The following is a 16906-nucleotide window of genomic DNA, read 5'->3' as shown; positions in this document are numbered from 1 at the left end:
GAAGATCTTCAGCAATCCCATGATGGGTTGTAAAGGTCCAGAGGCTTGAGGTGGTGGAGGGGCACATCCAAGATTATGGGGCATCTGGAGTCCTCAGTCCTGGGAGTGGCACAGAAGTACTTTGTGGAAAGAATACAGGCCAGAGGAAGAGTGGTGGGGATAGGGCAGTGCAGGCATGTGGCCAGGGGGATGCAGAGTGAAGAGCTCTGGTTTGTAACTAGAGGACACGAATGTTCTCGCTCTCCCTTTATCCCTCCTTCTCTGTATCTATCCTTCCCTCCCTCCCTCCTTGCCTCTCTCTCCCACTCTTTCTCCACACATGAGGACACAGGAGGAAGGTGGCCATCTACAAGTCAGGAGAGAGATCTCGCCAGAAACTAACCCTGCCCCCACCTTGACCTTAGAACCCAGCCTCCAGAAACAATTTGAGAAAATAAATTTCCGTGGTTTAAGCCACCTCATTAATACTCTATTGCAGCATTCACAGACTAATACACATGGAAATGGAGAAAACAAAGAAAATGTAAAAAATGCAAACGAAGAAAATCATCACAATTCCACTACAGAGACTAGTGAAATATTTGGAGATACTTTTCTCTCATCTTTTAAAACGTATCAGGAATATTTTCTTTTATCAATGAATATGAATCTCAGACTGTGTTGAGTATTGCTGAAGAATGGGAACAACTTGATTCTAGACGTGCCAGGGTTCAGAGATGTTGGGGTCACATGAAGGAGAGCCTTGTGGTGATGGGATATTTTCTACTTTATTGCAGTGACAGTTACAGGAATCCACACATGTGATGACATGTCACAAAACTGTACACTCCCATTGTGCTATGTCAGTTTCCTGGTTTAGATATTTGACTTCTGTTACATAAGAACCTAAATACATAAAATATATCTTTTGCAGGAAGCCAGGGGAAGGACCTCTACGTATTGTTTTTGAAATTTCCTGTCAATCTAGGCTTATTTCAAAATAAAAACTTAAGAATAAATATTCTGTGACTAGATAATCATAGATAAAAAATGATCTGTTCACTCTGAACCATAGACCTCACAGGGGCCAAAACACCAGTGGAATTAGCTTCATGTTAGGGAGGTCTTCCTATATCAAAAAGATAGAAACCATCAAGGAGGCTTTCAGTAGGAATACTAGAAATGCTAAAGAAATACTTAAAAAGTGAAGGGTGAGTTTTAGAGATATTCATCATGGGGAAACACAGGAGAAAGAAGCGTCCAGAGCAGCAGTTTACTAAGAAGTTAGACATAATTAAACAGGAAGTCTTTCAGCACACCCAGACCAAGACCAGACGGCATCCTCTGTGGCTGGGCTTGCTGGTGTCTGCACCATGCGGAACGGGCATCTAAGGTTGCTGCCAGGTAGGCAGAATTACAACAATGGTGATAGAGCAACTAAAGCTACCCGGAAACTCTATCCCGTTTGAGTATTTTCTCTGTTCTTTGCTTTATTTCTGGTTTTTGCTCTATTTCTGTTTTTTTTTTTTCACTATCTGTGTAAGGGAGAGCAAGGAAAAAGTTTTAATGGCATTAACTCAATTATATTAAGTTCTCAGAGAAGAAAGTAGGTGGCACTTATTTCTAGGGCAATCTTTGGGACTTATCAGAGCTTTCTCATTTTCTGGCCTATATTAGACCTGGTTCTCCAGAGAAACAGAACCAAGTTTTGGTATATGTACATATATGTATAGAGATGTATATATAAGTGTGTGTGTATATATATGTGTATATATGTGTGTGAATAGGGAGATGAGAAAGAATGTGTTAGTTTAAGAAATTGGTTTATGAGATTGTTAAAGTTGGGAAGTCCAAAATCTGTAGGGCAGGTTGGAAACCCAGGGATGTTTCCAGGGACATTGATCTTGATCTCAAGTCTGAAGTCAGTCTGGAAGCAGAATTCTCTCTTGCTTGGAAGAGGTCAGTCTTTTTTCCCCTTTTAAGGTCTTCAACTGATTAGATGAGGCCCACCCAGAATATCAGCTTTACTCAGAGTCTACTGATTTCGCTGTCAATCTCATTTAAAGAATGACCTTCACAGCAGCATCATGCATCCCATGAACGGAATGACAGACTCTAACAGGTGGCCAGGAGATTGCCCGTAGGGTAGATTCCTTCACACCTGCAGTGGTTTTCATACCATGATGCCTGCCCAGTGACCCATCACTCAGGACCAGACTGGGAGATAAATGGAAATGCTGTGTCCTCAGTGCACTGTAGGATGGCCAGGAGCTCACTTGGAAGGAACCATAGAAGCCATGGGTGCTGCACCTGGAGCGGCCACTTAACCAGGAGATGGTGGCTCAAACCGCCAGTGTAATAGTTCTCACCCCTCACCTGTCATCAGCTCCCCCTCTCGTGATTCCATGGCTCCCTGCACGACCAATACCACTGTGAGCTGGGACTCAGACTTGGGGCTGGCTGACTCCCAAACCCATGCTCTTCTTGTGTGCCCCAAAACATGTGGGTTAAACAGAGGGGAGTGATCCTGGAAGAGAAATCCTCAAGGTAGACTTCTGCCATTGCCAGAGAACAAAGGACCTGGCTGTGGACAGAGCACACACCCATCTGTGGACTTTGTGCTTTAAGATTTACCCCTGCCAGGGCCCCTGGGTGACTCAGTTGGTTAAGCATCTGCCTTCGGCTCAGGCCATGATCCCTGGGTCCTGGGATCCAGCCCCGTGTCAGGCTCCCTGCTCAGTGGGAAGTCTGCTTCTCTCTCTCTGCCCCTCCCCCCTCCCCAGCTGTGCTCTCTCTCCTCTCTCTCTAAAATAAATAAATATTTCTTAAAAAAATATTTACCCCCTCCATTGGGAGAGGCTGGAATTTCCATGTTGTGTCCCTGACATTACCTGTGTATATTCTGTCCCCTTACCTGTAGCACTGACTGATTCCTCAGGGAGTCCGAGGAGAGGGAGGGAAGAGGACTGGTCCTCAAATCTTCATAAATTACTAGAGCCTTGGGAGAGCCACGGGCCACAGCATCAGAGCCACCTCCCAGGATGCAATGGCCGTGAGGACAAGGGTTGAACCTGGAGCTCCACCTCTTCTCTTTGTCATCTCTCTCTTTTTTCTGCCCCAGGACTCTTGATGCTGCTGCTGTTGCCATTGGGAGCTGCAGCCCAGAAGACTAGTGGTGAGTCTGCCCAGCCAGCCCCACTGGTGACAGAAGCTGGGGGTGCATGAAGGGGTCTGGGTCCTCACACCAGCAAGGGGAAAAGGGGGGCATATTCTTCAAGTGAGGCTCTGGTCTTCTGGAGATAACAGAGACTTCTTTTACCTCCCCAAACGTCCAGAGTTTTCTATCTTTTCTTCTTCCAATGGCAGCCACCCCTCTCCTTCCTCCACCTCCCCTCCCCTGCTCCTGGACCCCCAGCTGGCAGCTGGCTCCCTCCATTTCTTGAGTCTTCTGACTGTGGTCTCTGTCCCCACAACCTCTGCCTCCACAGACTGTGCTCGCTGGTGCCCTCCAAAATCCACGTGTGTCAATGCCACCACCTGTCGCTGCTCCCCGGGATTCATTTCTTCGTCCGGGGAGATGTTCACCAGCCGCTTGGAGAGCTGTGATGGTACAAGGACTTGGGGTGGTGCAGGGGTGTGGAGACAGTGGAGGGAGGTGATGGGGGGGAGATGTTCTCCTCTCTATGGCTCAGTTTGTTAGTCTGTAAATTGGGGGTAATCATTGTACCTGCCCTACGTGGTTGGAGTGAGATTTAAAATTCACGTGTGTGAAGAACACGTAAGGACTAGTACAGAGCAGACTGTCAAACACAAGCTATTTTCATGGTCACTGCTGTCATTACTGTGATGTTCTCATAGCACAAGGAAAGGGAGAAGTAGTGGAAGCAACAGGAGGGAAGAAACACCCAGGTCCTGGAAGCTCAGGCTCTCTTCCTAGCATGAGCTCACCCAGAAAATTTATTCCTAATACATTTGAAAAGATAAGAAAAAAATACCTAAAATTTCCCAGTAGTCTGCGTAGTGGACTTATGGGTGATTTTCTTTGTTTTCATTTTTTACATTTTCTTTCTCTTCTAAGTATCCATGTTTCATTTAATATTTGGGGGGAAAGTAAATTTTTTAAAAATTTTATTTTATTTAAATTCAATTAATTAATGTATGTTGCATTATTAGTTTCAGAGGTAGAGTTCAGTGATTCATCAGTTCTATATAACACCCAGTGCTCATTACATCACATGCCCTCCTTAATGCCCATCACCCATTTACCCCATCCCACACCTCCCTCCCCTCCAGCAACACTCAGTTTGTTTCTTACGATAAAGGATGTCTTATGGTTTGTCTCCCTCTCTGATTTTATCTTAATTTCCCCTCCCTTCTCCTATGCCCCTCTGTTTTGTTTCTTAACTTCTACATTTGACTGAAATCATATAATTGTCTTTCTCTGATTGACTTATTTTGCTTTGCATAATACCCTCCAGTTCTATCCATGTTGTTGCAAATGACAAGATTAAATTTTTTTGATGGCTGAGTAATATTCCATTGTGTATCTATTATATATATATATATATATATCACATCTTCTATATCCATTCATCAGTCGATGGACATCTGGCTCTTTCCTTATCTTGGCTATTGTGGACATTGCTGCTATAAACATTGGGGTGCAGGTGCCTGTTCAGATCACTACATTTGTATCTTTGGGGCAGATACCTAGTAGTGCAATTGCTGGGTTGTAGGGTAGCTCTATTTTCAACTTTTTGAGGAGCTACCATACTGTTTTCCAGAGTGACTGCACCAGATTGCATTCCCACCAGCAGTGTAAGAGGGTTCCCCTTTCTCCAAATCCTTGCCAATTTGTCATTTCCTGACTTGTTAATTTTAGCCATTTTGACTGGTGTGAAGTGGTTTCTCATTGTGGTTTTGATTTGTATTTCCCTGATGCTGAGTCATGTTGAGCACTTTTTTTATATGTCTGTTGACCATTTGTATGTCTGACTGGATTATTTGTTCTTTGGGTGTTGAGTTTGATAAGTTCTTCATAGATTTTGGGTACTAGCCTTTTATCTGATAAGGCATTTGCAAATATCTTCTCCCATTCTGTAGATTGTCTTTTGGTTTTGTCGACTGTTTACTTTGCTCTGCAAAAGTTTTTTATCTTGATGAAGTCCCAATAGTTCATTTTTGCTTTTGTTTCCCTTGCCTTTGGTGACAAGTCTAGCAAGAAGTTGTTGTGGCAGATGTCAAAAGGTTGCTGCCTTTGTTCTCCTCTAGGATTTTGATGGGTTCCTGTCTCACATTACATCTTTTATCCATTTTGAGTTTATTTTTGGGTATGGTGTAAGAAAGTGGTCCAGTTTCATTCTTCTGCATGTGGCTGTTCTATTTTCCCAACACCTTTTGTTGAAGGGACTGTTTTTTTTCCATTGAATATTCTTTCCTGCTTTGTCAAAGATTAGTTGACTACCAAGTTGAGGGTCCATTTCTGGGCTCTCTATTCTGTTCCATTGATCTATGTGTCTGTTTTTGTGCCAGTACCATACTGTATTGATGGTCACAGCTTTGTAATATAGCTTGAAGTCTGAAATGTGATGTCTCCAGCTTTGGTTCCTTTTTCAATATTCCTTTGGCTATTCGGGGTCTTTTCTGGTTCCATACAAATTTTAGGATTGTTTGTTCCACCTCTGTGAAAAACGTTGATAGTATTTTGATAGGGATTTTATTGAATGTGTAGTTTGCTATAGGTAGCATAGATATTTTAATAATATTTGTTCTTCCAATCCATGACCATGGAATGTTTTTCCATTTCTTTGTGTCTTTCTCAATTTCTTTCATAAGTGTTCTATAGTTTTCAGAGTACAGATCCTTTGCCTCTTTGGTTAGGTTTATTCCTAGATATTTTATGGCTTTTGGTGCAATTGTAAATGGGATCATTCCTTAATTTCTCTTTCTTTGGTCTCATTGTTAGTGTATAGAATTGCAACTGATTTCTGTGCATTGATTTTATATCCTGCCACTTTGCTGAATTTCTGTGTGAGTTCTAGCAATTTTGGGGTGGAGTCTTGGGTTTTCCACAGAGTATCTTGTCATCTGCGAAGAGTGAGAGTTTGATTTCTTATTTTCTGATCTGGATGTGTTTTATTTATTTTTATTGTCTGATTTCTGATGCTAGGACTTCTAGTACTCTGTTGAACAAGAGTGGTGAGAGTGGACATCCCTGTCGTTTTCCTGACCTTAGGGGAAAAGCTCTCAGGTTTCCCCTGTTGCGAATGATATTTTCTGTGAGCTTTTCATATATGTCTTTTATGATATTGAGGTATGTTCCCTCTATCCCTACACCGTGGAGAGTTTTAATCAAGAAAGTATTCTGTACTTTGTCAAATGCTTTTTCTGCAACCACTGAGAGGAGCATATGGTTCTTTTCCTTTCTTTTATTAATGTAGTGTATCACATTGACTGATTTATGCATATTGAACCACAGTTCAGTCCAGGAATAAATCCCATTGGTGGTGGTGAATAATCCTTTTAATGTACTGTTGGTACATTGGTTAGTAGCTTGGGGAGAATTTAGTATCCATGTTTATTAGGGATATTGGTCTGTAATTTTCCATTTTTTGGTGGCGTCTTTGGTTTTGGGATCAAGGTAATGCTGGCCTCATTAAAAGAGTTTGGAAGTTTTCCTTCCATTTCACATTTTTGAAACAGCTTTAGAAGAATAGGTATTATTTCTTCTTTAAATCTTTGGTAGAATTCCCCTGGGAAGCCACCAGCCCTGGAGTGTTGTTTGTTGGGACATTTTTGATTACTGCTTCAATTTCCTTCCTGATTATGGGTCTGTTCAGGTCTTCTATTTCTTCCTTTTTCAGTTTTGGTAGTTTATACATCTCTAGGAATGCATCCATTTCTTCCAGTTTGCCTAATTTGTTGGCATATAGTTGCTGATAATATGTTCTTATAATTGTATTTCTTTGGTGTTGGTTAGATCTCTCCTCTTTCAGTCATGATTTTATTAATTTGTGTCATTTCTCCTTTCTTTTCCAACAGTCTGGCTATTCAAGTTTATCAATCTTATTAATTCTTTCAGGAGTGTATCAATCTTATTAATTCTTTCAAAGAACCAGCTCCTAGTTTCGTTGATCTGTTCTACTGTTCTTTTGGTTTCTATTTCATTCATTTCTGCTCTAATCTTTATTAATTCTTTTCTCCTGGTAGGTTTAGGCTTTATTTGATGTTTTTTTTTTCTTCAGCTCTTCCAGGTATAATGTTAGGTGTGTGTTTGAGATTTTTCTTGTTTTTTGAGGAAGTCTTGTAGTGCTATGTACTTCCCTCTTAGGACCACCTTTGCAGCATCCCAAAGGTTTTGAAGAGTTGTGTTTTCATATTCATTTGCTTTCATATATTTTAAAAATTTTTCTTTAATTTCCTACTTGACTGATTCATTTTTTAGTAGGATGTTCTTTAAATTCCATGTATTTGTGTTCCTTCCAAATTTCCTTTTGTGAATGAATTAAGTTTTAAAGCATTATGGTCTGAAAATTGGCAGGGAATAATCCCAATATTTTGGTACTGGTTGGACCTGATTTGTGACTCACTATGTGATCTATTCTGGAGAATGTTCCATGTGCACCCAAGAAGAATGAGTATTCTGTTGATTTAGGATGGAATTCTCTGTATATATCTGTGAAGTCCATCTGGTCCGGTGTGTCATTCAAAGCTCTTGTTTTCTTGTTGATCTTCTGCTTAGATAATCTGTCCATTGCTGTGAGTGAGTTGTTAAAGACCCCCACTATTCTTGTATTATTATCAATGTATTTGTATAATTTTGTTATTTATTAGTTTATAAAATTGGCTACTCCCAAGTTAGGGGCATAAATATTTAAAATTATGACATCTTCTTGTTGGATAGACCCTTTGATTATGATACAGTGTTCTTCTTCAACTCTTATTACAGTCTTCGGTTTAAAATCAATTTTTCATTTTGTTGACTGTTTCTTTTGCTGTGCCAAAGCTTTTTATCTTGATGAAGTCCCAAAAGTTCATTTTTGCTTTAGTTTCACTAGCCTTTGGAGATGTATCTTGAAAGAAGTTGCTGTGGCCGATGTCAAAGAGGTTACTGCCTATGTTCTCCTCTAGGATTTGGATGGATTCCTGTCTCACATTGAGGTCTTTCATCCATTTTGAGTTTATCTTTGTGTATGGTGTTAGAGAATGGTCGAGTTTCATTCTTCTGCATGTGGCTGTCCAATTTTCCCAGCACCATTTATTGAAGAGACTTTTTTCAATTGCATATTTTTTCCTGCTTTGTCAAAGATTATTTGACCATAGAGTTGAGGGTCCACATCTGGCCTCTCTATTCTGTTCCACTGGTCTATATGTCTGTTTTTGTGGCAGTACCATGCTGTCTTGGTGATCACAGCTTTGTAATATAGCTTGAAATTGGGCAACGTGATGCCCCCAGCTTTGTTTTTCTTTTTCAACATTTCCTTGGCGATTCAGGGTCTTTTCTGATTCCATACAAATTTTAGGATTGTTTGTTCCAGCACTTTGAAAAATGTCATTGGAATTTTGATCGGGATGGCACTGAAGGTATAGATTGCTCTGGGTAGCATAGACATTTTAACAATGTTTATTCTTCCGATCCATGAGCATGGAATATTTTTCCATCTTTTTGTCTTCTTTTGTCTTCTTCAATTTCTTTCATGAGTGTTTTGTAGTTCCTAGAGTATACATCCTTTACCTCTTTGGTTAGGTTTATTCTGAGGTATCTTATGATTTTTGGTGCTATTGTAAATGGAATCATTTCTCTAATTTTTCTTTCTACAGTTGCATTGTTAGTGTATAAGAAAGCAACTGATTTCTGTGCACTCATTTTGTATCCTGCAACATTACTGAATTGCTGTATGAGTTCTAGTAATTTGGGGGTGGAGTCTTTCCACAGAATGGGAGAAGATATTTGCAAATGACACTACAGATAAAGGGCTGGTATCCAAGATCTATAAAGAACTTCTCAAACTCAACACACAAAAAACAAATAATCAAGTCAAAAAATGGGCAGAAGACATGAAGAGATGCTTCTCCAAAGAAGACATACAAATGGCTAAGAGACACATGAAAATATTTTCATCATCATTAGCCATTAGGGAAATTCAAATCAAAACCACATTGAGATACCACCTTACACCAGTTAGAATGGCAAAAATTGGCAAGGCAAGAAACAACAAATGTTGGAGAGTTGTGGAAAAAGGGGAACCCTCTTACACTGTTGGTGGGAATGCAAGTTGGTACAGCCACTTTGGAAAACAGTGTGGAGGTTCCTCAAAAATTTAAAAATAGAGCTACCCTATGACCCAGCAATTGCACTGCTGGGTATTTACCCCAAAGACACAGATGTAGTGAAAAGAAGGGCCATATGCACCCCAATGTTCATAGCAGCAATGTCCGCAATAGCCAAACTGTGGAAAGAGCCAAGATACCCTTCAACAGATGAATGGATAAAGAAGATGGGGTCCATATATACAATGGAATATTACTCAGCCATCAGAAAGGATGAATACCCAGCTTTTACATCAACATGGATGGGACTGGAGGAGATTATGCTAAGTGAAATAAGTCAAGCAGAGAAAGTCAATTATCATAGGGTTTCACTTATTTGTGGAACATAAGGAATAGCATGGAGGACAGTAGAAGGAAGGGAAAAATGAAGGGGAGGAAATCGGAGGGAGAGATGAACCATGAGAGACTATGGACTCTGAGAAACAAACTGAGGGTTTTAGAGGGGAGAGGGGTGGGGGGATGGGTTAGTCTGGTGATGGGTATTAAGGAGGGCACGTACTGCATGGAGCACTGGGTGTTATATGAAAACAATGAATCGTGGATCACTACATCAATAACTAATGATGTATTGTATGGTGACTAAATCCAATTTTTCTTTTTCTATTTGAATGTTTATTAGAATTATATTTTATTTTTGAATTAATTAGAAATAAATTAATCTTTTAAATGTTGAGATTGCTTATCCAGGAACATGGCATATATATATTTATTTATTTATATTTTTATTATATTATGTTAGTCACCATTGAGTACTTCATTAGTTTTTATTTTATTTTATTATGTTATGTTAGTCACCATACAGTACATCATTAGTTTTTGATGTAGTGTTCCATGATTCATTGCGTGTAACACCGAGTGCTCATTGCAATGCAAGCCCTCCTTAATACCTATCACTGGGCTAACTCATCCCTCCCAAACCCCACCCCTCTGAAAACCTCATTTTGTTTCCCAGAGTCCAGAGTCTCTCATGGTTTGTCTCCCCCTCTGATTTTCCCCCTTTCATTTTCATTTTTCCCTTCCTTCTCCTAATGTCCTCCATGCTATTCCTTATGTTCCACAAATAAGTGAAACCATATAATTATTGTTTTTCTCTGCTTGACTTATTTCACTTAGCATAATGGCCTCCAGTTCCATCCATGTCGATGCAAATGGTGAGTATTCATCCTTTCTGATGGCTGAGTTATATTCCATTGTATATATGGACCACATCTTCTTTATCCATTCACATATTGAAGGGCATCTTGGCTCCTTCCACAGTTTGGCTACTGCGGACATTGCTGCTATGAACATTGGGGTCCATGTAGCTCTTATTTTCACTACATCTGTATCTTCAGGGTAAATACCCAGTTGTGCGATTTATGGGTCACAGGGTAGCTCTATTTTTAACTGATATAAGGATTGCTACCCCAGCTTTCTTTTGATGTCCATTAACGTGATAAATATTTTCCACCCCCTCAACCTTCAATCTGGAAGAGTCTTTGGGTCTAAAATGAGTCTCTTGTAGTCAGCTTTTGGATGGGTCTTGCTTTTTTATCCAATCTGATAACCTGTGTTAGCCCATTTACATTCAGAGTAATTATTGAAAGATATGAATTTAGTGCCATTGTATTACCTGTAAAGTCCCTGTTTCTGTATATTGTCTCTGTTCCTTTCTGGTCTTTGTTACTTTTGGGTTCTCTCTTCACTTAAAGGATCCTCTTTAATATTTCTTGCAGGGCTGGTTTAGTGATCAGAAATTCTTTTAGTTTCTGTTTGTCCTGAAAGCTCTTTATCTCTCCTTCTATTCTGAATGACAGCCTTGCAGGATAAAGCATTCTTGGTGCATATATTTCTCATTTAACACCCTGAATATATCATGCCAATCCTTTCTGACCTGCCAGGTCTCTGTTGATAGTTCTGCTGCCAGCCTTAGGTTTCTACCCTTGTAGGTTAAGGACCTCTTGCCTGAGCTGCTTTCAGGAATTTCTCCTTATCACTGAAATTTGCCAGCTTCACTAGTGTATGCCAAGGTGTTGACCTATTTTTATTGATTTTGAGGGGGGTTCTCTGCCTCCTGGACTTGAATGCCCTGTTTCCTTCCCCAGATTAAGGAAGTTCTCAGCTATAATTTGCTCAAATAACCTTCTGCTCCCCCCTTTCCCCTTCCTCTGGGACCCCAGTTATTCCAACATTGTTTCACTTTATTGCATCACTGATATCTGGAATCCTCCCCTTGTGATCCAGTAGTTGTTTATCTCTCTTTTTCTGTTTCTTTATTCTCTATAATTTTATCTTCTATAACACTGACTCTCTCTTCTGCCTTGTTTATCCTAGCAGTAAGAGCATCCATCAATGACTGCATCTCATTAATAGCTTTTTTTATTTCAACCTGATTAGATTTTAGTTCTTTTATTTCTCCAGAACCCTTTCTCTAGTGTCTTCTATGCTTTTTTCAAGCTCAGCTAGTGTCTTTATAATCATTATTTTAAATTCGAGTTCCCACATCTTACTTATATCCATATTGATTAAGTCCCTGGCAGTGAGTACTGCCTTTTGTTCTCTTTTTTGGGGTGAGTTCTTCTGTCTTGTCATTCTTGTAAAAGTGGTCTGTTTTCTATTTATAGACTTTCAGCAATTCTTTTTTTTTTTTTTTATATCTGGTTGAGTTTGCAATTGTTCAGAATGATTTGATAGCTAACTAGCCAAATTCCAGGGACCAGATGAAACTAGGGTCCCTATTCCTCCACCATCTTCCTCCCCTCGCCAGGGGGAAAGTAAATTTTATCATGAAAAAGAAAAAGGTGGTGTTGTGACTACCGTCCAGCCCCTCTATGCCTGAGAGGTATCCCTAACGGATCCCTGCATTTGCTTGTGTATCTCATGGAGAATCATGGCTGGGTGAGCATGGCAAGGAGAGCTGCTGATGGCGTGACTGGATCCCAGCTGCTTTAAGGAAGCATGACTGAGGTTGAGAATTTCAAATTGTCATGTATTCCCCTCCTGTATGCCTCATTCCCACCTGTCCCCCACTCCATTCCATCCCATCTTGAAGGCAGGTGGACAGTGGATTGACCTCTTGGTGTTATCTCAAGTGTGAATGGTGAGTGTCATCCAGCCATGACTCCCTTCACTGACTGAGCTTCAAGAGTGGCCTTCAGTGCCATGGTCACCCTGACTGGAGCCCACTCCCAGGTCCCCAGTAGTTCAGAGTCTCAGTTCCTCTGTCTACACCACCCTGCAGAAGGAGTTGCAGACCTCCTTCCAGCCCCCATGATGGCACAGCAGAGTGTCTGAATCTAGGTGCCTCAGGCCCAGCCAGAGAGCAGAGATGAGCAGAACAGTGAGCAGGCGTTTGGAGCAGCTGGCTCCAGCTCATCCAACAAACTGTGAGCTGAGTTCTGTCCAGTCTCTATGGCAGAGTAGGGCTGGAGACCAGCGCCTCTGCCCTATGGGAACTCACACCTTTGAAAGGTGATCCTTTGCCCTGTTGTGTTCCAGACATCAACGAGTGTGGACCATCCTCGGCAGTGTCCTGTGGAAAATTCGCAGATTGCCAGAACACAGAGGGGAGCTTCTACTGCACGTGCATCCAAGGGTATGAGCTTGCTTCCCAGGCAAGAACGTTCAGGAATGAGAGTGAGAACACGTGTCAAGGTAAGAGCCACCCCGCACTTTCCATCTCCTCGTCCATGAGGTTTGGGGTCACCAGAGCCATTCCTGAATCATCCCACATCTGTCTGCCTGTTCCTGAGCCTCCAGCACAGAGAGGCAGGGTAGTGTGAAGGCCAAGGGCCCAAATCCTGACTTTGCCACTTGATAGCTGTGATAGCTGTGTGTGTGTGACACTGGCCAGGACACTTATTCGGAAATCACTGTTAATGTGCAAGATGTGATAACATTATTGTGATTTTTGTGTGTGTGTGTGTGTGTGTTTTTAAAGAGTCCCTATTTTTTTACAGATAAAAAGAAAAGTAGCTTTGCTTTTTGTTAACTGTGTGACCTTGGACAAGTTCTTTCGCTGCTCTGTGGCTATTTACCCATCTGTAAAAAGGGAGTGACAATGGTGCTTACCTCATAGAATTGCTGGGAAAATAGAGACAGCAAAGCACAGAATGGTGGCTGTTGGATTTTGAATGATCCTCATCATGATTAATGCACCCCCTCCAAGATGGGCACCCCTGGGGTCCGCCCCAGGATGGGCATGGAGACCGGCTGCTCCCGTCCACCCCCCACCGCAGTCACATCTCTTGCCGTGGTCTTGCCAGGTGATGCCACAGTGCGGGCCCAGGTGAAGCCCGGCCTCTGTGCATCACCAGGACTTGCCCCCCTCCCAGGGAGAGCAGCAAGCACAGGAAGGGGCTTCGGGTATCCACAGGGGGCAGAGAGGGCCAGCAGTGAGTGGGCAGGAGCAACCACTTGCCCAGAGGGAGGGGGTTAGCACAGAATAGAGAGAGAGAGAGAGCAGGGGAGGAGAGCAGAAGTGAGAGGCGAGGACGAGGTGAGCTGGGGCTCTGGGGTGGGTCCATAGGCCCTCCCTGCTGTGGAGAGAAGAGCCTACAGCCTTGGTCCCCAGCGCTGTCCTGCCCTGCGTGCAGACAGAGGGCTGCAGAGCCTTGCCAGTGGGAGGGAAGGGAGGACCTGCGCGTCCGTGGGGCCCAGGGGGAGGGCTCTGTCCACAGCTCTGCTGCTCCCTAGGGGCCTCTGGGTGAATGCTCGGCCCCAAACCTGTGGCCTGGCCAGAGGACAGAGCCTTTCCGTGACATATGCCTGGACAGGGGGTGCCGCCCCCCGACTGCTGTGAGCCCCCAGCATGGGTGGTCGCTGTGGTTACAGAGAGGCTCTATTGCTGTATCAGAACAGGCCAGGGCTGAGAGAGGGGGCTCGGTCAGGCCGCTGGGCAGGGACATGGATGCACAAGAGACGGGAGAGGGACCACTGTGGACCTCAAGATGCGTGACAGGGCAAGAACAGTCTGCTGGCTTGGCCCAGGGCCTGCTGCCTCAAGACCTAGCTCTGGGACGGGCTCAGCCTTTGCCGCAGCTGAGGACACATGCTGCCATGTCATGGCAGTGGGATCTGCTGCAGACGGGAGACCCAGGGCCTTGCTCCACTTTCCCCCAGGCATCAGAGGACGTCCTAGGCACCCACCTGGTGTCCCGAAACTCTCTGAATCCCAAGGCTCAGAACCCTCCCCGGAGGGTCACTTTCAGATGTTTGGACTGTCCCCCTGCCTCCCCAGCATCTTATTTGCATAAAACAAGAGGGGAATGGCATTCAAGATACTTGGCAGGAGGTGCAATATCCATCCTCTTCACCACCATCAGTAACCGCCTGAATGAGACCTGCCCCCACTGGAGCCCACATGGGCCTGGCCATACCAGGAGCCCTCTCAGGCCCTCGGCCATGACAGACCCAGGGACCCCATCAGGAAAGGTGGGAGGATGGAGATTTGAGGGCGGGTGTGCGGCTGGCCCTGCCCTAGCCAGCATCTCACCTGGAGAAGGCTCTTCCTGACACCCTGACCCCAGCTTCTCAGCCATTCAGCCTTCCTCTGTTTCCCTGCACAAGGCTCTATCCTGACCCTCCCTGGTAGCTTTGATTCAGCCTGGATGACCAGGACCCAGAGGATGTTTTGTTTGGGGTGGGCCAGGTGACACCAACCCCCCACCCCACGCACACACATGCACACACACTTAGAGAGTCAGGTGAACCCAGAAGCTCCTGTCTGGACCAGATGACAAGAGAGGCTGTCATCCAGGACCATTGCCCTGGGTCTAACCCTCTCCTGAGGAGGTCAACTCAGGTCCCATGGAGCACTGGACCGCTCAGGGACTGAAGACGGAGGCTGAGCCCCATTCAGCTGGGCCCAGTGTGTGCATCCCTGGTGGGAGGCCAAAGGCCAAGAAGACAGAAACATGGGCCACCTCTCGCTCATCAGCACCTGCCAGAAAAAGGCATCTTCACTGTCCCAAGGCTGCCTGACTGGACATCAGTGACACTGTCCACCCCAGCCTGGTGCCCACTGTCTGGACAGCCCTGACCTGTCTGGAACCATCCTTACTCTCCCTGCCCCACCCAGAAGCCTCATCCTTGGAGGGCCTGGCTCAGGGGTGGGTCTTGTCCATCTCCGTGGAGATGGAATCTCAGAGTTTGCATGGATGGGAGTGTTCTGCAAGGATCACTGGGATTCCAAGCGTGAACTCAGCCAGTGAGCGGCCACCCTGGGGGAGTTAGGACAAAGGCCATCGCTGGGAGCCATGACAGGTCCTGGTCCGGGAATGCAGCATTTCCCCTGCACTTGGTTCCCAGGAAGGCCCACCCTGGACTTGTCCAAGTCCTCAGGCTGGGACACAGGTGGCCGTGATGTCCCTGCCCCAGCTGGGAGCTGCCCAGAGAGGCCGAGGGAGCCAGGGCTGGCAGACGGGGAGGACTTGGACCACTTCTGGCAACATCTGGAAACAGAACATCTGGGCCACCATGCTCGCCCATAGCACGCCTCCATGTCAATTAGAAAAGGCACCCACTCACCAGAGAAGAGACAGTGGGGCCGTCCAGATGCTTCTATCCCAGGACACAGCTGCAGGCACCCATCACCCTCTCCTTCCCCCTGCAGACGTGGACGAATGTCAGCTGAAACCCCGAATCTGTAAAAGCTGCGGCATCTGCACCAACACCCAGGGCAGGTACACCTGTGAGTGCCCGCCCGGCTTGGAGCTCAGCCCGGGTGACCCAAATCTGTGCACAGGTAGAGGCCCTGGCAGATGCTGTGAGGCTGCGCTGGAGCTGGGGAGGGGCCGAGGTGGATCCCGTAGCCCCAGGAGAAGGGAGAAGACCCTCAGGTTCCCGAAACTCCAGGTGTTTGCTCTGCCCAAGGATTTACCTCCCAAGAAGGTCGTCCACAGAGCAGGGAAGCAGCAGGGCTTTCTGTGCCTGGGGTTTCCTTGTGGAGCCCCTGGTCTCTATGAGCAACACCCCTACTTGCCCCTCCTCATCTGTCACATTCTAGCAGAAGTGTCACTTCTAGGGCAGCTCAGTGTCACAGCCTCTTTGGTTAGAGGTCCATCACAGTCTCCCCCCTCCCTGAACCTGACACTTAGTCTAATCTGCACCATATGCGAAGGGTCTCAGCTTTGTCTTACACACATGGTTCTACCCTGTCTACCTTACAGGGACAATCTGAGATTATGGAGTTTTTACAATAGAAAATGCTATCATAAAGTTTATCTTGACAGGCTAGGTGGCTGGTACATAGTGTGTGTGTGTGTGTGTGTCTTTCCTTGGTGTGAAGTACTAAGGAATCTGAGAGAAAGGGCAGGCAGGATGGGTGCAGTGAATGGAGGGGACCCTGACCCTCTGGCTTTGTCCTCAGATGTGAATGAATGCACGTCAGGGCAGAACCCATGTCACAACTCCACCCACTGCCTCAACAACATTGGGGGCTACGAGTGCCGCTGCCGCCCTGGCTGGAAGCCAGTTCCTGGGTCCCGCAATGGCCCCAAGAACACCGTCTGTGAAGGTACAGAGCTCAGATGCCACATCCTGGAGACCCACACTCAGAACATCTGATCACATATTCAGTGGCACTGACACAAACCAAGCAGAATGACCCCTGGGGGTG

At 44.8% G+C, this 16906-nt stretch overlaps 1 protein-coding gene across 2 annotated transcripts in view; it reads left to right on the top strand.

The window, feature by feature from the left end:
* Positions 1-1299: 1299 nt before the first annotated feature.
* ADGRE2 (adhesion G protein-coupled receptor E2) overlaps positions 1300-16906 on the top strand; it is a 60076-nt gene continuing 44469 nt past the window's right edge. Inside the window, exons 1-6 of one of the 2 annotated variants that reach the window (XM_064569675.1) lie at positions 1300-1383; positions 3101-3154; positions 3468-3587; positions 12787-12942; positions 15902-16033; positions 16658-16804. In XM_064569675.1, the coding sequence (XP_064425745.1) occupies positions 1353-1383; positions 3101-3154; positions 3468-3587; positions 12787-12942; positions 15902-16033; positions 16658-16804 (640 nt within the window). In that variant the 5' untranslated portion in view covers positions 1300-1352. The remainder of the gene's footprint in view (positions 1384-3100; positions 3155-3467; positions 3588-12786; positions 12943-15901; positions 16034-16657; positions 16805-16906) is intronic. The other variant, XM_064569674.1, reaches the window with a different exon arrangement.

This window comes from Mirounga angustirostris, unplaced genomic scaffold (assembly GCF_029215605.1).
Source record: "Mirounga angustirostris isolate CCGP_5_RB_7025 unplaced genomic scaffold, mMirAng1.0.hap1 SCAF_1, whole genome shotgun sequence".
NCBI classification, from domain to species: domain Eukaryota; kingdom Metazoa; phylum Chordata; class Mammalia; order Carnivora; family Phocidae; genus Mirounga; species Mirounga angustirostris.
The sequence above is the reverse complement of the archived record's forward strand: the minus strand, read 5'-3'. Positions and strand labels throughout refer to the sequence as shown.